At 47.9% G+C, this 25,801-nt stretch overlaps 2 protein-coding genes across 2 annotated transcripts in view; one reads left to right on the forward strand and one right to left on the reverse strand.

Moving 5' to 3' along the window:
* Positions 1–25,801, forward strand: part of EFNA2 (ephrin A2) — a 264,065-nt gene that overhangs the window by 9,992 nt on the left and 228,272 nt on the right. The gene's annotated exons all lie outside the window — the stretch shown is intronic.
* The window catches only part of LOC310835699 (calcium/calmodulin-dependent protein kinase type IV-like), a 38,973-nt gene that overhangs the window by 5,515 nt on the left and 7,657 nt on the right, over positions 1–25,801 (reverse strand). Inside the window, exons 3-10 of the mRNA XM_083720623.1 lie at positions 23,515–23,593; positions 22,466–22,528; positions 16,935–17,017; positions 15,522–15,594; positions 10,153–10,243; positions 9,051–9,125; positions 7,235–7,310; positions 2,885–3,011 (exon numbers count right to left, since the gene is read on the reverse strand). Of these exons, the coding sequence (XP_083576749.1) occupies positions 2,885–3,011; positions 7,235–7,310; positions 9,051–9,125; positions 10,153–10,243; positions 15,522–15,594; positions 16,935–17,017; positions 22,466–22,528; positions 23,515–23,593 (667 nt within the window). The remainder of the gene's footprint in view (positions 1–2,884; positions 3,012–7,234; positions 7,311–9,050; positions 9,126–10,152; positions 10,244–15,521; positions 15,595–16,934; positions 17,018–22,465; positions 22,529–23,514; positions 23,594–25,801) is intronic.

Consider the following 25,801-nt stretch of genomic DNA (forward strand, 5'->3'; position numbering starts at 1 on the left):
ATGAGGCCTGGATGTCTTGATTCTGCTCAGAGGCTTGGATGCTTCTGGTACGCAGGCTAAGACCCTCCCTGCCCGCAGACTGTCTGGCCAGAGTGGTGCATGCTCTGGTTATCTCCCGCTAGGACTACTGCAATGCACTCTACGTGGGGCTACCTTTGAAGGTGACCCGGAAACTACAACTAATCCAGAACGCGGCAGCTAGACTGGTGACTGGGAGCGGCCGCCGAGATCATATAACACTGGTCTTGAAAGACCTACACTGGCTCTCAGTACGTTTCCAAGCACAATTAAAAGTGTTGCTGCTGACCTTTAAAGCCCTAAATGGCCTCGGTCCAGTATACCTGAAGGAGCGTCTCCACCCGCATCGTTTTACCCGGACACTGAGGTCCAGCTCCGAGGGCCTTCTGGCGGTTCCCTCACTGCAAGAAGCCATGTTACAGGGAACCAGGCAGAGGGCCTTCTCGGTAGTGGCACCCTCCCTGTGGAACGCCCTCCCACCAGATGTCAAAGAGAACAACAACTACCAGACTTTTAGAAGACACCTGAAGGCAGCCCTGTTTAGGGATGCTTTTAATGTTTGGTGTATCACAGTATTTTAATATTCTTTTGGAAGCTGCCCAGAGTGGCTGGGGAGGCCCAGCTAGATGGGCGGGGTATAAATAAATTATTATTATTATTATTATTATTATTATTATTATTATTATTATTATGCTTGACATTATTACCGGTATGTCTGGATAGGTTTGCCTAACCAAAATTGACCAGGTGCTGGAAAGAGAACAGGGGGTCCCAAAGTTTATGTGCTGGCACATGAAAAGATTTATTCCTTACAAATGTAGGATAGGCGTTATGTCGCATCTGTAACAATTTTGCAGATTGAAGTGCAAAAGCGCACATATATGGAATACGGCAATTCTACACGTAAACCGTCCCCAAGCTGTTAGGGGAAAGTATTAGGGTTTTGCTTTATTTACTACGTATTTATCTCGCTCCTCTGAAGATAATAATAATAATAATAATTTTTATTTATACCCCGCCCTCCCCAGTGAAGGCCTGGCTCAGGGCGGCTAACAAGCAATAATAAATACAAGTTGAATGATTACAACTTAAAACCAAAACTAAAATACAACATTAAAATATTGAAACATTAAAATATTAAAATGTAGCCTCATTGCAGGAGGAGAAAGGAAAAAGAAAAAAGAAAGAAGAAAGAGAGGGAGGGAATCAAATTGGCTCCAAGCCAAAGGCCAGGCGGAACAACTCTGTCTTACAGGCCCTGCGGAAAGAGATCAGATCCTGCAGGGCCCTGGTCTCATGAGGCAGAGCGTTCCACCAGAACGGGGCCAGTGCTGAAAAGGCCCTGGCTCTGGTTGAGGCTAATCTAACTTCCTTAGGGCCTGGGACCTCTAGGGTGTTGCTATTTATGGACCTTGAGGCTCTCCGTGGGGCATACCAGGAGAGGCGGTCCCGTAGGTACAAGGGCCCTAGGCCGTGAAGGGCTTTAAAGCAGTGTTTCCCAACCTTGTGCCTCCAGCTGTTTTTGAACTACAACTCCCACCATCCCTGACTAGCAAGACCAGTGGCAAGGGATGATGGGAATTGTAGTCCAAAAACAGCTGGAGGCACAAGGTTGGGAAACACTGCTTTAAAGGTCAAAAGCAGCACCTTAAATGTCGAAGATGTCCATCCTGGGTGCCTGGCACTAATGGGGAATGTGCGTGTGTTTTGTTTGTGTGCACAAACTCCAGTATTGTTGATGCAAGCTGTGCGGGATGTAATCCACTGAGAGTGGTCAAGTACATTCATTGTAATGCTAGAGAAGACATGCGAGGGAATGTTTGGTCCAGCCAGCCGAAACTTCCTTGTTGCTCCTGGCTGGAGCATCCTTCCTTTGCATGCGACTAGAGGGTGGGTGTGACCTTTCCAGACCTGGTAAAGGTCAAGGCATGCTCCTCCTCTCTCTCTTTTCCACCTTCCTTTCATCCTGCAGACTTCCCGGACTGCTAACTGCAGTCATTAGGTCAACCCACGTATGGGTTAAACCTGTTTGTAACCTGCTTGTAACTTTAAGCCTTAAGCCCGCCTTCAGGGACCACCCTGTGCTCTGCCTGATCATGAGTAAACTTCCTTTTAATTGCTTACGAAGAAGTCTGCGGTGTCTTTGTTCGTTTAGGAGGGATTCAAGGGGTCCTACCAGGAAAATATTACAACATATTTCAACCTGGACAAGCCAGATTGAATTGTGTATTGTCTTAAGAAACTAGTTTGCAACCAGTTTTCTATTGTGTAAAGGGGAATGCGCTCTGCTAAGTAAAGGAACTTGCTAATGCAAGTTAGGAAGGATATTAATAAACAATATAGTTAAAGCTCTGGTTTTCCCAGTAGTGATGTATGGAAGTGACAGCTGGACCATAAAGAAGGCTTATCACAGAAGAACTGATGCTTTTGAATTCTGGTGCTGGAGGAGACTCTGGAGAGTCCCATGGACTGCAAGAAGATCAAACCTCTCCATTCTGAAGGAAATCAGCCCTGAGTGCTCACTGGAAGGACAGATCCTGAAGCTGAGGCTCCAAGACTTTGGCCACCTCAGGAGAAGAGAAGACTCCCTGGAAAAGACCCTGATGTTGGGAAAGATGGAGGGCTCAAGGAGAAGGGGACGACAGAGGACGAAATGGTGGGACAGTGTTCTTGAAGCTACCAGCATGAGTTTGACCAAACCGCGGGAGGCAGTGGAAGACAGGAGGGCCTGGCGTGCTCTGGTCCAGGGGGTCACGAAGAGGCGGACACGACTAAAGGACTAAACAACAACAACAACAATATCCTGCCACCCTGAACATTCCCACAAGCTGGCTCCCCCGTCTGGGTAGGGCTCAAAGCAACTCACCAAATCCTTGGCGTTGAGAGACACTTCATCCCACCACGGAGAGACAAACTCGTAGTCACAGTTTAGGATCCTGCTGTACATATATTGGTCTCCTCTTGGGTCAAAAAAAGGCTCGAAGCCGCAAAGCCTGGAGAATTTTTTTTTAAAGAACAGAAGAAGAAGAATAAAGCACCTGTAAATGGTTTACATAAAATATTGAGGAGAAATATTGATGATAAACAGACACACATAGGCCAACATGTGTTGTAAAAGGTAAAGGGACCCCTGACCATTAGGTACAGTCGTGGCCGACTCTGGGGTTGTGGCCCTCATCTCGCTTTACTGGCCGAGGGAGCTGGCGTACAGCTTCCGGGTCATGTGGCCAGCAGGACTGAGCCACTTCTGGCGAACCAGAGCAGCGCACGGAAATGCCGTTTACCTTCCCGCCGGAGCGGAACCTATTTATCTACCTATTTATCTAGATAAATAGGTAGATAAATAGCGGAACCTATTTATCTACCTATTTATCTACCGTGCTTTTGAACTGGTAGGTTGGCAGGAGCAGGGACCGAGCAACGGGAGCTCACCCCGTTGTGGGGATTCGAACTGCCGACCTTCTGATCGGCAAGTCCTAGGCTCTGTGGATTAACCCACAGCGTCACCCTTGACATGTGTTGTAGTTACCCTCAAATTAATAAAGCTCCAAATACCTGAGGAGTCTGCCTGCTACCTCTCTCTGTGAGTTACTCATCTGGGAAGAGGAATTGATTGCTGAACCACATGATTTCAGCAGCCACACATACAAACATATGGCTTTCAGCAGCCACACATACATAACTATGGCTCCAGAACTATGCCACCACCCCACAAAATACTGAAGTGCAGCTGAACAATCCATCAATCTACTGACAAAACTCATGTGATTAATCAACTAAGGTTTCAATAATTGGGCACCAGTCCTTGCAGAATCCTAACCCTCTGAAGATTCCTCTGATGAAGTAATGGATCTGACGTTCGAGGGGGGTAGCATGTTTTTCAAGTTCATGCTTGCTTTGCTGCAACATAGGCTTAAAATAAGGGAAGGTAAAGGTAAAGGACCCCTGGATGGTTAAGTCCAGTCAAAGGCGACTACGGGGTTGCAGCGCTCATCTCACTTTCAGGCCGAGGGAGCCGGCGTTTGTTCACAGACAGCTTTCCGGGTCATGTGGCCAGCAGGACTAAACTGCTTCTGGCGCAACAGGACACCGTGACAGAAACCAGAGCGCTCATGGAAACACTGTTTACCTTCCCGCCGCAGTGGTACCTATTTATCTACTTGCACTTTGACGTGCTTTCGAACTGCTAGGTTGGCAGGAGCTGGGACGCAGCAACGGGAGCTCAGCCCGTCGTGGGGATTCAAACCGCCGACCCAAGCAAGCCCAAGAGGCTCTGTGGTTTAGACCACAACACCACCAGTGTCCCTTAAAATACAACAACAACAACACACAAATCTGCTGCTTGGCTGTCCTCAGCATCAGTGTCTATTCAGTCGGGGGGGGGGGAGTTTTTGGGGAAGGAAATACTCATCTGCTTGCTGCAGAAATGTTTAAGCAAAAAGCCTCAGGGCTGCATTTACTTTCAACTTGGCTAGAGATTGTGTGTGGTTTTTTTTTTTTTTGTAAATCCTAACAAGCCAAACCAATGGAAACCCAACATATTTTGACGGGCTGTGACCGCCATCTGTTTCATTTAGGTCAATGGAAACAGCGGCAGTGAGCAGGAGAGAGAAAAGAGGTCAAGCCTCCCTTTGTCAGTGTCGCTGCCAGCGAGGGTACGGAAAGTGGCTAACCTTACTCTTGCAACATCCGTCACCCAGATCCTTCTGTGTTTTGATGCATGCAGTTCTCGGGGGGGGGGGGGAGATTCATGTTACGGTACCGCCTTAGTGAAGTTCTCTCCCCTCCCCACAAACAACAGTGCGTCCTCCAAGCTCCCTCCCCAGCTGTTCACATCAGCACAGCTTCATTCATGTCAGGTTCGTTTTCTGTTCGTGTACATGCCAGAGGGGCATCATGTGGGATGTGATCCATGAGAGGCAGTCAAGTACTGCATTCCTGGTAATGCTAGAGAAGACATGCGAGGGAGTGTTTGGTCCAGCCAGTCGAAACTTCCTGTTCCTCCTGGCTGGAGCATCCTTCCTTTTGCATGTGATAGAAGGTGGGCGTGACCTCACCTGTCCAGGTAACGAAAGGACGAGTCACGCAGCACCCTTCCCTCTTTTTGACTTCCTACTTCATTTGACCAGCTTTTAGCTAGGACTGCTCTGCTAGCTCTCAGCTAGCAGAAGCACTGGGATTATTCCCCCATATGGGGTAGATCCACATGTACATATTTGTAACTAAGTCTGCCTTCAGGAATCCAACTGTGAACCGATGTGTGTCAACTTCTTTTATTGACTTTGAATAAGATTGTGTGGCGTCTTTATTCTTTTAAGAGGGATTCAAGGGAACTTGCCAGGAACGTACAATTCAATCTGGAGACAGAGTGAGTTGTATAATAGTGAGCGGCTCACACAAGCCTGCAACCAGCTATCTGCTGGGCATGTAGAAAGGGGAATGTAACTCTGCTATGTAAAGGAACTTGCTAGCGCAAGTTAGGAAGGATATTAATAAACAATATATCCTCTCCTGCCACCCTGAACATTCCCACACATCGGTGGGGCAGTGGGATGTCTTTATCCCCGTGCAAACATTCTCATACCTTAGCTAGAAGTGACTTAGAAATGGCTTAGGGGCTGCAGTCAGTGAGGAGCTGCCTTGAGAATCAAGGAATCGTAGAAAAGTAGAGTTGGAAGGGACATTGAGGATCATCTAGTCCAGTGCAGGAATATGCAGCTGTCCCATACTCCCGGAACTGTTTGAAAACCAAGGCGCGGCTTCCGATTGGCTGCAGGAGCTTCCTGCACTCAATCGGAAGCCACGGCGGATGTTTGGCTTCTGAAAAATGTTTGCTAACCGGAACACCCGCTTCCGGGTTTGCGGCGCTTGGGAGCTGGTTTGTTCAGCAGCTAAACCATTTGTGATGGCCTGGGAATCTGATTCAGAGGCTGAACCAGAGGAATCCCAGCCTGCACAGGAGTCCCCGCCTCCAGGGCCGGCTGAGCCGGGGCTTGAATCTGAAGGGCCTGCACCTGTGCTGGATCCTAAGGAGCAGACACCAGATGAATCCACTCTGGCTCCGGAGGTGATGGAGGACCCATTGCCTACAGGTGCGCCTCTCCCAGCCCTGTCAGGGGAAGGTGTGTCTCCCCCTGGGTCCAGTAACCCTCCAGCCTCTCCTGAGCTGCAGAGGCTCAGGGCAGAGAGGTGGAGGGAACTGGGTTCTCTCAGGAGGAGTGCTCGCCTTAAGGCCAGGAGAGGCGGGTCACCTGTGGGCTGGGACAGCCCCTGGCCTCAAAGAAGAGAAAGAGGGCTGCATCCATAGGAGTATAGCATCTAGATCAAGGGAAGTAATAGTGCCACTGTATTCTGCTCTGGTCAGACCTCACCTGGAGTACTGTGTCCAGTTCTGGGCACCACAGTTCAAGAAGGACACTGACAAACTGGAACGTGTCCAGAGGAGGGCAACCAAAATGGTCAAAGGCCTGGAAACGATGCCTTATGAGGAACGGCTAAGGGAGCTGGGCATGTTTAGCCTGGAGAAGAGGAGGTTAAGGGGTGATATGATAGCCATGCTCAAATATATAAAAGGATGTCACATAGAGGAGGGAGAAAGGTTGTTTTCTGCTGCTCCAGAGAAGTGGACACGGAGCAATGGATCCAAACTACAAGAAAGAAGATTCCACCTAAACATGAGGAAGAACTTCCTGACAGTAAGAGCTGTTTGACAGTGGAATTTGCTGCCCAGGAGTGTGGTGGAGTCTCCTTCTTTGGAGGTCTTTAAGCAGAGGCTTGACAACCATATGTCAGGAGTGCTCTGATGGTGTTTCCTGCTTGGCAGGGGGTTGGACTCGATGGCCCTTGTGGTCTCTTCCAACTCTATGATTCTATGAAAGGCCAGTCAGCCCGGTCCCAGGTTGCGGCAGCAACATCGTAGGAAACCTGTTTCTGCCAGCACCCAGACCTGTTCTTCCAGAATTCACGACCTTGCCCGGTTCCTCGCTTTGGACCCCACTTTGCCCTTGGTGGACAGTCTCCAGACCCTCGACCCAGGACCGGATTCTGACCACGCCTTGCGGTAACCCCCCCCCGGGACCAGCGCACCATTTGAGTACCAAGGTACCACTGTAGAGGCAAAATCATCTCGCCCATTGGGCCTGCACACGGATGAAGCTGGAAGGAGGGGAGAGGAAGGAGGAATCGCGATGTGTCAAAGCATTTTAACGTTACTCACAAGATATATGTGATGACACCGACAGACCACATATCCACTTCTGGGCCATAGGGAGAACCGTGGAGAATCTCGGGTGCTGGAGGCGTTGGAAGAGTGAAATAAAATTTGAAAAAAGCAAGAAGCACAGGCAGCTAGCATATGCATCATCCTTCGCCCACCCGTTCCTCCCTCCCTCCCTCCCTCTCTCTCTCTCTCTCTCTCTCTCTCTCTTTCCCCCCCTCTCTCTGCTCCTTTCGCGCTCTGCCATGCTTTCACACCTGCCGCAGTTAGTTTGTGGGAGGCAAGTGGGAGGCGTTGACAGGCTTGCATCCTTTGGAAGCTGCTGAGGCGGAGGAGGAGGAGGCATATTCTTAATTTACCACTTATTCCCCAGTGAGTTGCATGTGTGCATGAGATTTCGAAAGGGCGAGAAAGACTTAGCTCCTGATGGAGGAGGAGGAGGAAGGGAAAAGCTCACAAGGTCAGGCACAGATCTTTGCAGGGCTGGAAGGATCTCTCCAACTCAGTTTCCCCATCTTGAATCCTTGCAGTGATCTGTGAATTCATGCCGTGTCCCCTCTCCTCCAAGAGTAAAACACCCCCAACCCCCCGCCCTCAACTATTCCCTGTAAAACTTGGTTCCCAGACCATTTATCATCTCGGTCGTCCTCATCTGTGAACGTTCCAGCTTGCTAATAATAAAACAATAATAATAATTTTTATTTATACCCTGCTCATCTGGCTGGGTTTCCCCAGCCATTCTGGGTGGTTTCCAACAAAAGATTAAAAATACATTAAAACACCAGTCATTAAAAACTTCCCTAAACAGGGCTGCCTTCAGATGTCTTCTAAACGTCAGATAGTTGTTTATTTCCTTGACATCTGATGAGAGGGCATTCCACAGGGCGGGCACCACCACCGAGAAGGCCCTCTGTCTGGTTCCCTGTAACTTTGCTTCTCGCAGTGAGGGAATGTCCTTCTAAAACTGTGGTGCCCAGAACTGGACACAGGACTCTAGGTTGGGGGGGGGGTCCTGACAAATTTAATATTTATTTACTAATTTTATATACTGCCCTTCGTCGTAAGATCTCAGGGTGGTTCATGGAATAAAGCGCCGGATAAAAACATGGAGATAATTAAAACAAAACAGCAAAACAATGGCATTATTATTATTATTATTATTATTATTTCTATCCTGCCCTTCGTCTTTGCTTTAATAATAATGGCATTGTTTTGCTGTTTTGTTTTAATTACTGGTATCTCCTTGTTTTTATTTTGTTTTACCTTGTTTTATATCCCAGGCTGATAGGTGCTGGGGCTCTACAGTGGTACCAGTGGCGTAGCGTGGGGGGTGCAGGGGGGCCGGCCGCACCGGGCGCAACATCGGGGGGGGGGGGCGCTAATCTAGTGGAAGAGACTCGAGTGCTAAAATCCACGGGTTAGGGGGCGCAAATTACTTGCCTTGCCCCGGGTGCTGACAATCCATGCTACACCACTGAGTGGTACCTCGGGTTAAATACTTAATTTGTTCCGGAGGTCCGTACTTAACCTGAAACTGTTCTTAACCTGAAGCACCACTTTAGCTAATGGGGCCTCCCGCTGCCGCCGGAGCACGATTTCTGTTCTCATCCTGAAGCAAAGTTCTTAACCTGAAGCACTATTTCTGGGTTAGCGGAGTCTGTAACCTGAAGTGTATGTAACCTGAAGCGTGTGTAATCCGAGGTACCACTGTATTATGCCCTCTAGTTTCGACAGCCCTCTAGTTTCGACAGTTCTAGTTTCGACAGCCCCTAAACTAGCTGGGTCCCCCCTTGCTTTTGCTCTTTCGCCCACTCACCACAGTATCCAGGCGTGCCACACACTGTCTTCATCGTGTCCTGCTCATCCACAATCTTGGACAATCCAAAATCACCTGGTGCAAAATGGAGAGGGAGGGGCATATTTCAAAGGCCACCCCGTTAAAACAAATGGGATGCGCTCTGTTCCCTCCGCACCGCCCATCTTTCCCACTAGGATGGCTGCACCCAGGTGAGATGTGGCCAAAGGAAGCACAGCCTCTCAAAAGATCCAGAACGGTGTTTTCCCTAACTTGGGTCTCCAGCTCTTTTTGGACTACAACTCCCCTCAACCCTAGCTCATAGCTGTCAACTTACAGATTTGAAAATAAGGGACCAGCAGCCTTGAAAATAAGGGACCAGCAGCCAAAATAAGGGACCTGCAGCCTCTCCTGTTCCAGGCACTCCAGTCTTCCTGTCCTCCTGCAGTCTGGTCAAACTCATGCTGGTAGCTTTGAGAACACTGTCCAACCAACTTTGTAACCAGAGGTTCAACTGACTAGAATCTGAATCACATGCACCACAAGGCCTATGCAGCCTCAACTTAAGATGGCTCCCTGGCCTGGCTTTGCACTGCAAAGTTTGCAGCAGCAAGTGCAACAAAATGGCGTCCAGCATTCAAAACCCCCTCAGCTTGCATTAACTAGCCACACACAAGACATGCAAGCTCCACCTCCCAGTCGTTCTTAGACTTCTTATTGGATGAGCAACACAGCCAAGCAACACAGTTGGAGCCTCCCTCCTCCATGGCTGGCAGGGAGGGAGGGAGAGGAGCTGCTTCCTTTGAAATTTAAGGGACATCATTTAAGGGACATTTAAGGGACATCCATCAATAAGGGACAGCAGCGGGACATGGCGCTGGAATAAGAGACTGTCCCTTCAAATAAGGGACACTTGATAGCTATGCCCTAGCTAGCAGGGCCAGTGGCCAGGAATGATGGGAATTGTAGTCCAAAAACTGCCAGAGACCAATAGTTTGGGAAACACTGATCCAGACCCCTCTGGCTCCCTTAGATGCCCAGAGTTGGCATGGTGCCAGAAGGAAATATTACGAGACAAAGCAGAACATTTGCCTGGGACATCATTTGCCTGGGGGAAGCGTACCAATTTTGAGAGGAGCATCTGGAGAGAGATCTGCGTAGAGGAGATTCTCCGGTTTCAGGTCACGGTGGACCACGCCATTTGCATGCAAATACTGCGGAAGACAACGAGGGGAAAGGTGAAAATACCCTCCAGGTGGTGTTATTTTAATTAAAGGTAAAGGTAAAGGGACCCCTGACCATGAGGTCCAGTCGTGGCCGACTCTGGGGTTGCGGCGCTCATCTCGCTTTATTGGCCGAAGGAGCCGGCGTACAGCTTCCGGGTCATGTGGCCAGCATGACTAAGCCACTTCTGGCGAACCAGAGCAGCGCACGGAAATGCCGTTTACCTTCCCGCCGGAGCGGTACCTATTTATCTACTTGCACTTTGACGTGCTTTCGAACTGTTGGCAGGAGCAGGGACCGAGCAACGGGAGCTCACCCCGTCATTGCGAGGATTCGAACCGCCGACCTTCTGATTGGCAAGTCCTAGGCTCTGTGGTTTAACCCACAGCGCCACCCGCGTCCCTGTTATTGGGTTACATGCATCATGGGAAAGCAAGCCTCGGTTTTGGAACGCTTTGGTTTTGGAACGGAGTTCCGGAACGGATTAAGTTTGAGAACCAAGGTACCACTGTACTTTCTACACATTTGAGGTTCCCAGAGAGTGGTGTTCAGAGGCCTCACTGCCCCCGACAGCGTAGGGAGAACACAGAAATGTCAGCGCAACCGGTTTCAAAGTGGGAGACGATCCGTGACAGTTGTCAAAATCCACCCAAACTGTTACAAGCTGAACTTTGCTTTTATTTTTGCCCCCTAGAGTCTGCAAGCCATTTGTATGATTCACTCAGCTTGCAGCCTGCTTTAATCTTTCGCTGCTAGGGCGCTATCATTCTGCCTGCGCCGAATGGTGGAGTCGAAATCTCCGCAGAGCATTTACGTGGGATACTGTCCTTTAGGATTTTCCTCACCTCATTAAAAACCAAAAAGAAAGGAAGAAGAAAAAGAATACCCTTGGTTTCCATGGAAACAGTCTCACACTGACCTTTAATAAAGAGAAAGGGTGACCTAGCTAATATTCTCTGTACGTAGATGTGCCCATATATAGATAAGATTCTCGCACACACATGTAATCAGTGCTTTTTTTCCTGGGGGGTATGCAGGGGTACGCACACCCAAACATTTTGTGAATCTTCGTACTTTTGTCCATTTACTGTGTTTATTTTTCCTGATAAAATGGTGATTTTCTCGAGTCAAAATAAGAGTACCCCTAAACATTTTTTATAAGAAAAAAGCACCACATGTAATATACGTATACGTGTGGCCAACATTAGTCCAACTCAGGGCAAACACTTTAAATTATTGTGCATGTCTACGGTTACAAGAATTACAAGGTCTAAGATATAAAATAAATGTTCATAAATGTACCAGGCAAACACATACATAAATATAGAAACCACGTGTCTGAAACAGTGCAGGAAAACAGCCCTAAAGCCATTTTGACTCTTTCAGTGACCTCAAATATTCTTCTGTAGTTTGGATGGAAATGGGAAAAGCCTTGTCTCTTGGCTCACAAATCCTGCCTTAAGGGCACATTTGTATATGAATAGGGTGAGCCTGTGACCTGGACTCAGGAATTAAGTATTTATTTATCACAAAAGAATGGCCAGGCTGGCCAGGTAAACCCAGGTTAACAGGTTTCCTGCCAGACAGGATTCTGCTGTAGACCGCCCCTTCTGTGATGTATGTATGATGTTTTGGGGGTGGTCTTGAGCTTGGGGATGCGGGTGGTGCTGTGGGTTAAACCACAGAGCCTAGGATTGCCGATCAGAAGGTCGGCGGTTCGAATCCCCACGACGGGGTGAGCTCCCGTTGCTCGGTCCCTGCTCCTGCCAACCTAGCAGTTCGAAAGCACGTCAAAGTGCAAGTAGATAAATAGGTACCGCTCCGGCGGGAAGGTAAACAGCGTTTCCGTGCGCTGCTCTGGTTCGCCAGAATCGGCTTAGTCCTGCTGGCCACATGACCAAGAAGCTGTACGCCGGCTCCCTTGGCCAGTAAAGCAAGATGGACGCCGCAACCCCAGAGTCAGCCACGACTGGACCTAATGGTCAGGGGTCCCTTTACCTTACCTTGAGCTACAGGGGAGGCAATTTCAAAAGTCTATATAAGGGCTTACACAGCATTGTTCTGGGTTCCTCCTCCCTCCTGCGTGGGGGGAGGGGGGGACCCTTTTCCAACAGTTTAATAAAGAGCAGGCTTACTAGCTGCTTTGTTTCTCAATATTCTCTGGTTGGCCTCTGTTATTTTCTCCTACCGATGGAGAACCTACATAAGGACTCTATATGGGGTCTTAGATACCCCGAAAGGCAGGCTTCCTCTAACTCGGCCCTCCAGATGTTTTTGGCCTACAACTCCCATGATCCCTAGTTAGCAGGACCAGTGGTCAGGGATGATGGGAATTGTAGTCTCAAAACATCTGGAGGGCCGAGTTTGAGGAAGCCTGCCTTAAGCGAAAAGGAGCAGATTTTTCTTATAACATCTACCTAAGGTGTCTTCTCGGAGTAGGACTTAGCCACATACAACCCGGAAGATAGACACACAGACATATGTACAGTGGTACCTCGGGTTAAGTACTTAATTCGTTCCGGAGGTCTGTACTTAACCTGAAACTGTTCTTAACCTGAAGCACCACTTTAGCTAATGGGGCCTCCTCCTGCTGCTGCGTCGCTGGAGCATGATTTCTGTTCTTATCCTGAAGCAAAGTTCTTAACCTGAAGCATTATTTCTGGGTTAGCGGAGTGTGTAACCTGAAGCGTATGTAACCCAAGATACCACTGTATCTTTACAGAGACACGCACACCAACTCCTCTTGAACTTTTGGGCTCGGGTTTTATAGAGCCTACGGCATCAGCTGACCTCTCCTAAAGGTCAGCTGATCTCTGGTGCTGAAGGTAGCTTAGTGCTGATTGCCCAGGTGAGATGGGTCCTTACCAGGTGTGCGTTTGTGTGCCAGCAGGGATGCGGGTGGTACTGTGGTCTAAACCACAGAGCCTCTTGGGCTTGCCGATCGGAAGGTCGGCAGTTCGAATCCCTGCGCCGGGGTGAGCTCCCGTTGCTCTGTCCCAGCTCCTGCCAACCTAGCAGTTCGAAAGCATGTCCCAAAGTGCAAGTAGATAAATAGGTACTGCTGTGGCGGGAATGTAAACAGCGTTTCCGTGCGCTCTGGTTTCCGTCATGTGCCAGAAGCAGTTTAGTCCTGCTGGCCACATGACCCGGAAAGCTGTCGGCAGACAAACGCGGCTCCCTTGGTCTGAAAGCAAGATGAGCGCCACAACCCCATAGTCGCCTTTGACTGGATTTAACTGTCCAGGGGACCTTTGTTGTTGTTTAGTCGTTTAGTCGTGTCCGACTCTTCGTGACCCCCTGGACCAGAGCACGCCAGGCCCTCCTGTCCTCCACTGCCTCCCGCGGTTTGGTCAGACTCATGTTTGTAGCTTTGAGAACACTGTCCCACCATCTCGTCCTCTGTCGTCCCCTTCTCCTTGTGCCTTCCATCTTTCCCAACATCAGGGTCTTCTCCAGGGAGTCTTCTCTACTCATGAGGTGGCCAAAGTCTTGAAGCCTCAGCTTCGGGATCTGTCCTTCCAGTGAGCACTCAGGGCTGATTTCCTTCAGAATAGAGAGGTTGGATCTTCTTGCAGTCTATGGGACTCTCAAGTGTCTCCTCCAGCACCAGAATTCAAAAGCCTCCTCCAGCACCAGAATTCAATTCTTCGGCAATCAGCCTTCTTGATGGTCCAGCTCTCACTTCCATACATCACTACTGGGAAAACCATGGCTTGAACTATACGGACCTTTGTTGGTAAGGTGATGTCTCTGCTTTAGGGGACCTTTACCTTTTATCTTTTGTGTGCCAGCTATTAACCCTTGCAGGACTAACTTGTCCTGCCCTACAGCAACCCCCCCCTTTCCCCCCTTTTGTTCCGCCTGGTGGTCCCTTGGCAGCCGCTTTCTCTGGCTCCTCTCACCCAAACAAACAACAGATGCCGTGCAAATTGTGTTACCAGCCTAGGGAGCCGCTGGTGCCAATCTTAATTTCACAGGTTGCCGATTGCAAGAGATTGGAAAGACGGGGAGCTTTAAAAGATAGTGACAGTTAATAAAAATGAAATAAAACACACACACACCAGCGAGGCAGGAGGTGGCCGTTTCACTCACGTAGGAAGGTATGAGAAAGCAACAGCTCAGCTTTGCAAGGATTAGCATAAATGGAACTTTTGAGGAAGTTGCTGAATTTTGGTCTGCCCCGCATCCGGGGATTGTGTGGCATGGGGGCCTTGTATCTCACTAAGGCTGTGAACACATTATCTGCTAGTTTGTTCTTTTTCTCAGTCTGGAGCAAAGCTGGTTTGGGGGAGGAAGCCGCCTCAAAATGCAGGGTGTGCGCACTTGAGCGACTTCAAATTCAGCGAGGCTGTTCCTCCGCTCTGTGATTTGATACTCGAATTGCCGCACAGACCAGAAAAAGGGCATCCGTGTTTCCACCCGTTGCCCATTCCCTGATTTGTTTCCTCGTGCCGAACTCCAGTTCCCTGAAGCAGCCATCCGAGTGTGTGCTCTCATCTGAGCATGCTCAGTGGCTGCCTGAAAGGGACACACCTCAGCTCGACTGCGGTTTCCGTTTCCCATTCGGAGGGAAGCTGGTTTGCAGGAAAATACACATTTAACCATATTTGCACATCAGTTTCTAATGCTGTGAGTGTCCTCTATTTCAGAGGCTTCTACTCTGCAGCCTCTTTTAGTTGTTTTGACTGCGAGTCTTTTAGTTCTAACGCTCTTACAGTTGTTTTAACTGCATGTTTTATTTGTTTTTAGTTATCTGTTTTAATTACCCATCCCTTATCCGTGTTTAATCTTGTATTTTATTCAGATGTTTTATCCTATGCTTGTTTCTTTGTCCTTATGTGCTCCAACATTTATCAGTTAAAAAAAAAAATCCTAACTGCTATTTTATTTATGTTTTTTTTATCCTGGTCTGTGACCATAATAAAGTTCATTCATTCATTCACATTGAACAGGAATATCTCTCAGGAATCTGCAGAGTATAGATTGATTGCAGCTAACATCATTACATGTACTCAGCTTCCAACATCAGTGGTGGAAGCGTACTGGAGCCAGAGTATTATGTACACTGGTCCTGAAAGACCTGCATTGGCTCCCAGGACGTTTCTGAGCACAATTCAAAGTGTTGGTGCTGACATTTCAAGCCCTAAAAGGCCCTTTATCCCTGAAGGAGTGTCTCCACACCCATCGTTCAGCCTGGACATTGAGGTCCAGCTCCAAGGGTCTTCTGGAGAGAGAGAAAAAACCGAACAGGAGAGAGGGATGACTTACGGAAACAGCTTCCAAGATCTGCTTCACCACGTGAGCTGCGTCTTTCTCACTGTAGAAACCCCGTTCAACGATCCTGAAAGAGAGCAGAGGGGGGCACAAAGTTTTGGGTTCGAATGTTGCCATGTTTTCACTTTGCCACTAGCTACTCTACCTAGTGTCTAAGGGACACAGGTGGCGCTGTGGGTTAAACCACAGAGAATAGGGCTTGCCGATCAGAAGGTCGGCGGTTCGAATCCCCGCAACGGGGTGAGCTCCCGTTGCTCAGTCCCTGCTCCTGCCAACCTAGCAGTTCGAAAGCACGTCAAAGTCCAAGTAGATAAATAGGTACCGCTCCGGCGGGAAGGTAAATGGCATTTCCGTGCACTGCTCTGGTTCGCCAGAAGCGGCTTAGTCCTGCTGGCCACATGACCCGGAAGCTGGACGCCGGCTCCCTCGGCTAATAAAGCGAGATGAGTGCCGCAACCCCAGAGTCGGTCACGACTGGACCTAGTGGTCAGGGGTCCCTTTACCTTTACTTTACCAGTGGGAAGAGCAAAAGGAGATGCGAATATTTGGGGACATATTCCTCATCATGATCCTCAAGGCGATTAATTTCGGGGGGCCCGTTGAACTTATTTAATTCCTATTGTTTATTTCATAAAATTTATACTCTGCTTGAGTGGTAAAATGGGTCAAACAACATTTTATTTTAAAAAATAAATACAGTTTTTGTATATGAGACGAGATGGTCTTTTTTGTATATGAGACGAGATGGTCTCTGCTCATGTGCAAAGCACACGTTTAAAAACAAAGCTCTTTGCACACTTGGAGCAATGAAGTGGGCATTTGAAAGGACAAGCTTTCTGGCACTGGAGTGAGCGGAGCTTTTTTTTAGTGAGTGCGATGGAGGGAGAGAAAAGGGATCTCAGGGAATCTGCAGCGGGAATTGACAGTGATGGTCGAGAATGGCCATCATAAAATACCGTTTTTATTGCTCTATAAGACTCACTTTTCCCCTCCTAAAAAGTAAGGGGAAATGTGTGTGCGTCGTATCGAGTGAATGCAGGCTGTGCAGCTATCCCAGAAGCCAGAACAGCAAGAGGGATTGCTGCTTTCACTGCGCAGCGATCCCTCTTGCTGTTCTGGCTTCTGTGATTCAGAATATTTTTTTTCTTGTTTTCCTCCTCCAAAAACTAGGTGCGTCTTGTGGTCTGGTGTGTCTTATAGAGCGGAAAATACGGGTACTGTAGTCCTCAACAACCCCCCTCTCTCTATCCCAACACACACACACACACACACACACACAATAACACACACACAGCTTCTCTGCAGGTCGCTCTGACGCAAATTACCATCCCTTTCCCCTTCCTCGGTGCAATTTGTCACCTTTTATTAAGAACCTGCCAGTTCGGCGGAGGGCTTCTTGCTGGTTACCTGTCAAACAGCTCGCCACCTGTCACCAGCTCAAGGATGAGGGTGATCTGCGAGTTAGTCTCAAAGATCTCTTTGAGTTTGATCTAAAAATAAAAAAGAGATAAAGGAGGTTAAGCAGGGGGGAGTGGTGTTTTAACTTTGAGACAAGCTGGTCTCCAAATACGAAAAAGCAACACACAAACCCACACAGACAAGGACTGTAATTACATGGGAAAAGCACCTGCTTTGCATACTGTCAGGGAACTGCCATCAGAGAGTCAGGTGGTGGAAGGGCTCAAGGAGGCTAGGAGACCTTCGGATGCGGAGGAAGGAACCAGTAGGGGGAGAGGGAGAGTTCCTGCAGAAACTCAATTGGAGGAATGGCTCCAAGATGTTTCCAGTGAGACAGCGGGGAGGGCTCAGGACCTCCGCTGGGGACGCCCACTCCGCGCAGGAAATTGTCACTCAGAAAATCCAGAAGGAGGGTTTCCGTCAAGGAACTCTTATGTTGGCGTAAATTCCGGAAGCGCCCACTGACGGATTCTGCCAGCGATTGAGGTAGCCATGCACCCATGGCTCCGCGGACTGGGAGAGTTTAGGAACTGATGGCAAAACTTGGAGAGCTTAAACGCTTACGCACGTTCAGCCCCTTTTTCCCATTACACATACATTAGATCCCAGCTTCAATCTCTAGTTTTTGATATATGGAAGCGAGAGCTGGACCATAAAGAAGGCTGATCGCCGAAGAATGGATGCTTTTGAATTCTGGTGCTGGAGGAGACTCTTGAGAGTCCCATGGACTGCAAGAAGATCCAACCTCTCCATTCGGAAGGAAATCAGCCCTGAGTGCTCACTGGAAGGACAGAGCCTGAAGCTGAAGCTCCAAGACTTTGGCCATGAGAAGAGAAGACTCCCTGGAAAAGACCCTGATGTTGGGAAAGATGGAGGGCACAAGGAGAAGGGGACGGCGGAGGACGAGATGGTGGGACAGTGTTCTCGAAGCGACCAGCATGAGTTTGACCAAACTGCGGGAGGCAGTGGAAGACAGGAGGGCCTGGTGTGCTCTGGTCCAGGGGGTCACAAAGAGGCGGACATGACTAAATGACTAAACAACAACAAGAGTTGGACGGGACCCCGGGGGGGGGGGTCGTCTAGCCCAGCCCCCTGCAATGCAAGAATAGGCAGCTGGGAATCGAACCTGCAACCTTGGCGTTATCTTCACCACGCTCCAACCAACCGAGCTGTGCATGTAACTTAGGGAGATGTCCCCATCTGAAATCTACCTAGCTTAGCCGGTGTGGAAACGGCTGAGCTAGATGAATGGTACAAGCACAGCCTCCTGCGTTTCTCTCCAGATATCTCATATTCAGAACCATCTCCTGGTAGGCTGGGGGAAGATTCCAGCCTGAAATCTGCTGCCAAACACTGTAGACAGCATTCAGCTAGAAGGAACAGGGGTCTGATTCAGTATGCTTGAGAAACATGGACCGCTTGTAAATGCCATCTCCAGGAAAAGACAAATCCTTTGGGAGAACTATTAGATTATATTTAAATGAGTGGATATAAGATTGAAAACAAGATGATAATTTGCTTGGAAAAACTTTTTAACAATGTAAGTGGGAGCGGAAGACGTGAGGAAGTCCAAATGAGTTATGAAATTTTGTGTATGACATAAGCAATGTTGTTTGTTATTTATGCTTTTTTCTTATAAAAATTCTTAATAAATATTTATATAAAAAAAAGTAAATGCCATCTCCAACTCCTCTGAAGATTCCATCAATGGCATCTCCGAAAATTTTTGCACATCACTTGGGAAGACAGGCAAATTAATGCCAGTGTACTGGAAGAAGCAAAGATACCAGTGTCAAAGAGATGATTCTTCAACATCAGTTTCGTTGGGCTGGTCATGTTGTGTGGATGCCTGATGATCGTCTTCCAAAGCAACTCCTCTATTCCGAACTTAAGAATGGAAAGTGCAATGCTGGTGGTCAACAAAAGAGGTTTAAAGACTCTCTCAAGGCATATCTAAAGAAAAAGTAGTATAAACTCTGGCAAGTGGGAAACACTGGCCTGCGAGTGCTCCAGTTGGAGAACAGCCTTTAGCAAAGGTGTCATGGGCTTTGAAGACAGTCGAATTTAGGACGCGAGGGAGAAACGTGCTAAGAGGAAGGCACGCTTGGCAAATCCACACCATCATCAACTCCTGCCCAGAAACCACTGTGGAAGGACTTGTGGATCCAGAATTGGCCTCCACAGTCACTTACGGACACACTGTTAAAGCTGTGTTTGTGGAAGACAATCTTACTCGGCTACGAGGGATCGCCAAAGAAGTACAGTACATTGATTATTGCTTTCATTTTATGGATCAACGGTCTTGTTAGATAGTAAAATTCATGTTAAATTGCAGTTTAGGGGTTGTTTTTAAAAGTCTGGAATGGATTGCCATATTTTTCTGTCTATAAGACACCCCCATGTATAAGATGCCCCCAATTTTTGGGGACTCCAATTTAAGAAATGGGGGGGGGGAATCTATCAGTGTATAAGATGCCCCCAAATTTTGGACATTATTTTTTAGGAAAAAAAACCAGTCTTATACACAGAATAGTACAGTACTGTAATCCGTTTTGCATTCCTTTCTATGGGAAAGTGCACCTTGGTTTTGGAACGCTTTGGTTTTGGAATGGACTTCCAGAATGGATTGAGTTTGAGAACCAAGGTACCACCGTGTGTGTATACACACACACACACACACACACACACACACCACACCTTTTCAGCCAAGGAGATTTCCTGTCCTGGAAATAGACAGTTGTGAATGCGTTTTCCCCCCTCCCCTCCTGGAAGGGGGAAAGACTTGGAAATGCATTTAAAACAAAACAAGAAAGAAGAAGAAAACAAGAAAATGTCACGGTTTCTTTAGACTTTTGGTGACACCGCACATTTCATGGCACTTTCATGATTAAAACTGCAGCTGTTAGAAAGATCCCGCCGTGTAAGTGACGCTGGGAGAAGAAGGAAGAGGCTTAATGCTCCCCCCCCCTTCCCTTAATACGTGGCGGCGCAATCTCTTATTAACTTCAGAAGTTTACAATCCTATTATCGCTCCCTATCAGCCAGCTGCAAGCAGGGGAGGCTGCAGATAGGAGTCGCAAAAGGGTAAATAACAGAAATAGAATTCCATATATATATATATATATATATGCTTTCGTAGATTTTCGTATATATACCTACACACACAGACACACACACACGTATTTTTTGCTCTATAAGACTCACTTTTTCCCTCCTAAAAAGTAAGGGGAAATGTGTGTGCATCTTACGGCGTCTTCTTTGGCGATCCCTCGTAGCCGAGTAAAATTGTCTTCCATGAAAACGGTCTTAACAATGAGTCCGTAAGTGACTGTGGAGGCCAATTCGGGATCCCCACGTCCTTCCACGGTGGGGACATTGGTTTCCGGGCAGGAGTTGATCCCGGTGAGGGTTTGCCAAGCGTGCCTTCCTCTTGGCACATTTCTCCCTTGCGTCCTGAGTTTGAGTGTCTTCAAAGCCCAGGACACCTTTGGTCAAGGCTGTTCTCCAATTGGAGCGCTCGCAGGCCAGTGTTTCCCAGTTGTCGGTGTTTATACTACATTTTTATAGATTATAGATATTTCTTTTTAGCTTCCATTTGCTGGAAACCACAGGAGCAGAGAGGGCTGCTATACTTGGCTCCTACTTGCTGGCCTCCCATGAGCATCTAGCTGGCCTCTTTCACTCACTCTCAGATCCTCAAACCTGCACCTCCAGAACTGTTGACAGCTTCCCCCCTTTCAAGGAATTAACTTCTCTTTTACAGAGCAACATCCAATTCCTAGAAGGATACGATCTCGCAAGTCGGCAGACTTCCATGATGTGCCACGGAAGCCCAATATATAGGGATGTTATACGAATCGTCACGCTTTGCAGTTTAAAGGCAACCTATTAGGGATTATAAGGAGAGTGTCCTGGGGGATTATCCCACATCCGGCAGCTGAAAGGTTCTGTGGATATTGATGGTGATAGGGCCGAGGTGCCCCCATGGGATGCCTAGCAGATTTTAGAGTCAGTCTTTGTGTAGGCGATTTACCAGCCAGTCACGAAGGACTCTGACCCTCCGGTTGCAAGGAGCCCAAAATCACAACCTTTCAAAAGACAGCATTAAGCAAGCTGGAAGCGCTGTCTGAAATTGAGTTTCGGTTGCTTCGCTCTACGTGCGGCTACCTTTGGAGGTGACCTGGAAACTGCAACTAATCCAAAATGTGGCAGCTAGACTGGGGACTGGGGACAGCCACCATATACCATATAACACCAGTCCTGAAAGACCTACATTGGCTCCCAGTATATTTCTGGGCACAATTCAAAGTGTTGGTGCTGGCGTTGAACAGACTCGGCCAGTATACCTGAAGGAGCGTCTCCACCCCCATCGCTCAGCCCATTTCACTGAGGTCCATTTCCGAGGACCTTCTGGCGGTTCCCTCCCTGTGAGAAGTGAGGTTACAGGGAACCAGGCAGAGCGCCTTCTCAGTGGTGGCGCCTGCCCTGTGGAATGCCCTCCTGTCAGATGTCAAGAAAATAAACAACTATCTGACTTTTAGAAGGCAGCCCTGCTTAGGAAAAATTTTAACGTTTGATGTTTTATCGTGTTTGTAATATTCTGTTGGGAGCCGCCCAGGGTGGCTGGGGAAACCCAGCCAGATGGGCAGGGTATAAATAAGTTGTTGTTGTTGTGCCACAGCCCTCCATCTTGCCAGGTTCAGAAAAGGGCATGGTGAGGCTCTCCTATTGGAAAAAGGCTTTTAAGGCTTCATCTCGTTCGCTCATCCTCTGATGGGGCATCTCTAGTGGTTCCCCACGTGACCCCTGAGGTCCACTTGGAGAAAAGCAATGACAAACCTAGACAGCATCTTAAAAAGCAGAGACATCACCTTACCAACAAAGGTCCGTATAGTTCAAGCCATGGTTTTCCCAGTAGTGATGTATGGAAGTGAGAGCTGGACCATCAAGAAGGCTGATCGTCGAAGAATGGATGCTTTTGAATTCTGGTGCTGGAGGAGACTCTTGAGAGTCCCATAGACTGCAAGAAAATCAAACCTCTCCATTCGGAAGGAAATCAGCCCTGAGTGCTCACTGGAAGGACAGATCGTGAAGCTGAGGTTCCAATACTTTGGCCACCTCATGAGAAGAGAAGACTCCCTGGAAAAGACCCTGATGTTGGGGAAGATGGAGGGCACAAGGAGAAGGGACGACAGAGGACGAGATGGTGGGACAGTGTTCTTGAAGCTACCAGCATGAGTTTGACCAAACTGCGGGAGGCAGTGGAAGACAGGAGTGCCTGGTGTGCTCTGGTCCATGGGGTCATGAAGAGTCGGACACAACTAAACAACTAAACAACAACAACAGGGTTCAAGCCTTTGGTGTGGCAGGCCCCTGACCTGTGGAACTCTCTCCCACCCCACGCCCCAGGTCATTCACTCTCTGACACACCTGTTCTATCCCAAACATTGTGCTCTTTTCGCCAACTCCCCTTAACTTACAATATTCGGATGCGACAGCCTCAGCAACACACCGATTTCGGTCCTGACGATTTTCTTGTCGATCTGAAAACGAAGAATAGAGTGCAACTCAAGGACCCCCCATCATTTTCCCGTTGTTTTTGCCAACTTGGAAAGACCTGCTGATGGTCAGCAGGGACACAGGGAGCAACTATAGATGAATTTTGGCCAATCCTGATGATCACTCCCTTCTCTTCGACTCTCTTTGTCCCACTCTGACCTAGAGGTGGAGTGGGGAATCCCTGCAAAGAACAAGCAGCCTCATCTAATCGTTCCTCATTTGGAGTGTCACAGGAACCCCCCCACCATCATTCAGTTTGTACAAACTTCACACACTTCACACACACTCACACTCACACACTACATACACTACGCTTCTGTTATAAATTCATAGAAAATCAACCATACATCGGATCTGCACTGTTCCACTTTTATTTTACTCCATGAAGGAAGGACTACAAAATGGGGAAGGTTTGATACAGGCCAGCCATAATCCCTTCAGCATCCCAGCACATCCACAGGAGCCCTGCCCAGTTGCTATGCCAACCCTGATGGTCCTAGACAGAAGACCATCAAGATCACAAAGAACTTGCGTATGCACGGACTGGAACAAAGGACAATGATCAGATCTTCCCTCTGGGGGCAGGAAACTGCAAACTCCCCTCTGTCACCTGGAAAGTACTCATGGGGAGGGGGAAAGGGGGAAACAGTCAGGTGACAGGACACTCAGGTTACCACCACAACTCCTCCCTCAATGCCTCCTTTCTGTGATGTATGTATGATGTTTCTGGGGGTGGTCTTGATCTACAGGGTGGGAATTTCAAAAGTCTTTATAAGGCCTTGCACACCTTTTTTCTGGGTCCCTCCTCTCTCCTGCAGGCGAGGGGAGCACCCTGTTGCAACAGATCAATAAAGACCAAGCCTACAGGCTGCTGTTTTGCTCCAAGTTATCCTGGTTGGTGTCTTTGTTTTTGTCCAAGGGAGCCCTCGGATTTTTCTGTTAACAGGAGTGAGATGGGATTGGCACTTACCGTTTTCTTCAATATTTTGGCAGCGTATTGGACGTTAGTTCCTTTCTCCTCACAGCTGTACACCACCGAAGTGGCTCCCCTAGAGAAACGGGGGACAGAGAGAGGTGATCACACATTCGCCCCTCCCAGAATATAGATACAGAAGGAGTTTTTTCCTATATATATTTTTTTAAAGAAAATAAGCAATAGATCCTATTCCCACTGGGAGAAATAACCAACTGGGGAATTGTCAGAAGCCACATCAACGTGTTTATTTATATTCATTTATTTTTGCTATTTCACCTGAGTTTTAAGTATCTGAGAAAGAAGCTTAGCGTGTAAATGACATCTTAATTGTCTTTCTGGTACCAATCACAGGTCTTTCAATGCTACTCTCTTTTTAGGCTATTCACGCTGTGGGTTAAACCACAGAGCCTAGGACTTGCCGATCAGAAGCCCAACGACGGGGTGAGCTCCCGTTGCTCGGTCCCTTCTCCTGCCCACCTAGCAGTTCAAAAGCACCTCAAAGTGCAAGTAGATCCATAGGTACCGCTCCGGCGGGAAGGTAAACAGCGTTTCCGTGCGCTGCTCTGGTTCGCCAGAAGCAGCTTAGTCATGCTGGCCACATGACCCAGAAGCTGTACGCCGGCTCCCTCGACCACTAAAGCGAGATGTGCGTCGCAACCCCAGAGTCGGCCACGACTGGACCTAACGGTCAGGGGTCCCTTTACCTTATTGGGAATCTTATTAATTTTTACCTTATTGGGAATCTTATTAAGTACCCTTATACACTGGTACTTTGGTTCTCAAACGTAATCCGTTCCAAAACCAAAGCGTTCCAAAACCGAGGCACGCTTTCCCATAGAATGCAATGCAAAACGGATTAATCCGCTCCAGACTTTCAAAAACAACCCCTAAAACAGCAATTCGACCTAGATTTTACTATCTAACGAGACCATCGATCCATAAAACGAAAGCAATAATCAACGTACTGCAGTCACACAATCAATTCATCAATAGCCGGACTGGGTTCCACACAGTCACAAAAACAAAACAGAAAAAGAGCCGCAAAAACAAAAATGCAAAATAAATAGCAAAAACAGACAGACAGACAGACCTCAAAATGGAAGCGTGGCACTCAAATCGAAAACATAACCCTCAAAACGGAGCACGTTCAGCTTCTGAAAAAATTCACAAACCGGAACACTTACTTTCGGGTTTGCAGTGTTTGGGTTCCAAGTTATTTGAGAACCAAGGCGTTTGAGAACCAAGGTGCATTTGGTATGTGCATTTGAAGAACTACACCGCCAGATTCAAATTTCGGTCCAGCAAACTTTTTTTGGGGGTGTGTGGCAGCACTAGGATGGGGAGGTTTGGCCTTTCCTGGGATTTCGGATCCACACAGCTGGGTGCAGGAGGGACTTAGAGACCAGCCCCCAGTCCTCAGGCGTGCTTCTGGCTTGCCTTTGCTAAAACAGTTTTTAATTAAAAAAAAAACGCAATGCTAAAGAAGCTCTAAACCTTTAAGCGGCTTTGGAGCCCGAAAGGGACCCCGTCTGGCCCAGGCTTGGGGACTTGACGGCCTCCGTCCCTTCTGAGCAGATTGGCAACTTTGTGTTTACGGGGAGATTACATGCTGATCAGCACAGGCTGACAAGAAATGCTTTGGTGGGGAGCGAAGTGGCTCGTGCATCGCACAGCCTGGGAGTTGGCTTCCTGAGGTGCAGCCAGGGACACCCGCATACCCTCCAAAATTAATAATAATAATAATAATAATAATAATAATAATAATAATAATAATTTATTTATACCCTGCCCGTCTGGCTGGATTTCCCCAGCCACTCTGGGCAGCTCCCAACAGAATTAAAAGCAGAATAAAACATCAAACATTAAAAACTTCCCTAAACAGGGCTGCCTTCAGATGTCTTCTAAACGTCAGATACAGTGGTACCTCAGGTTACATACGCTTCAGGTTACATACGCTTCAGGTTACCGACTCCGCTAACCCAGAAATAGTGCTTCAGGTTAAGAACTTTGCTTCAGGATGAGAACAGAAATTGTGCTCTGGCAGCAGCAGGAGGCCCCCATTAGCTAAAGTGGTGCTTCAGGTTAAGAACAGTTTCAGGTTAAGAACGGGCCTCCGGAATGAATTAAGTACTTAACCCGAGGTACCACTGTAGTTGTTTTATTTCCTTGACATCTGATGATTTATGTATGATGATAAATGTTAAAAGTGAAAATGAATCAAAAAATGTTTTTAAAAAGATCATAGCTGGGTAATTATTTATTGTAACTTAAGAGAGAATTT

The sequence above is a fragment of the Podarcis gaigeae genome (genome assembly GCF_964106915.1).
Source record: "Podarcis gaigeae genome assembly, chromosome: 18".
NCBI classification, from domain to species: domain Eukaryota; kingdom Metazoa; phylum Chordata; class Lepidosauria; order Squamata; family Lacertidae; genus Podarcis; species Podarcis gaigeae.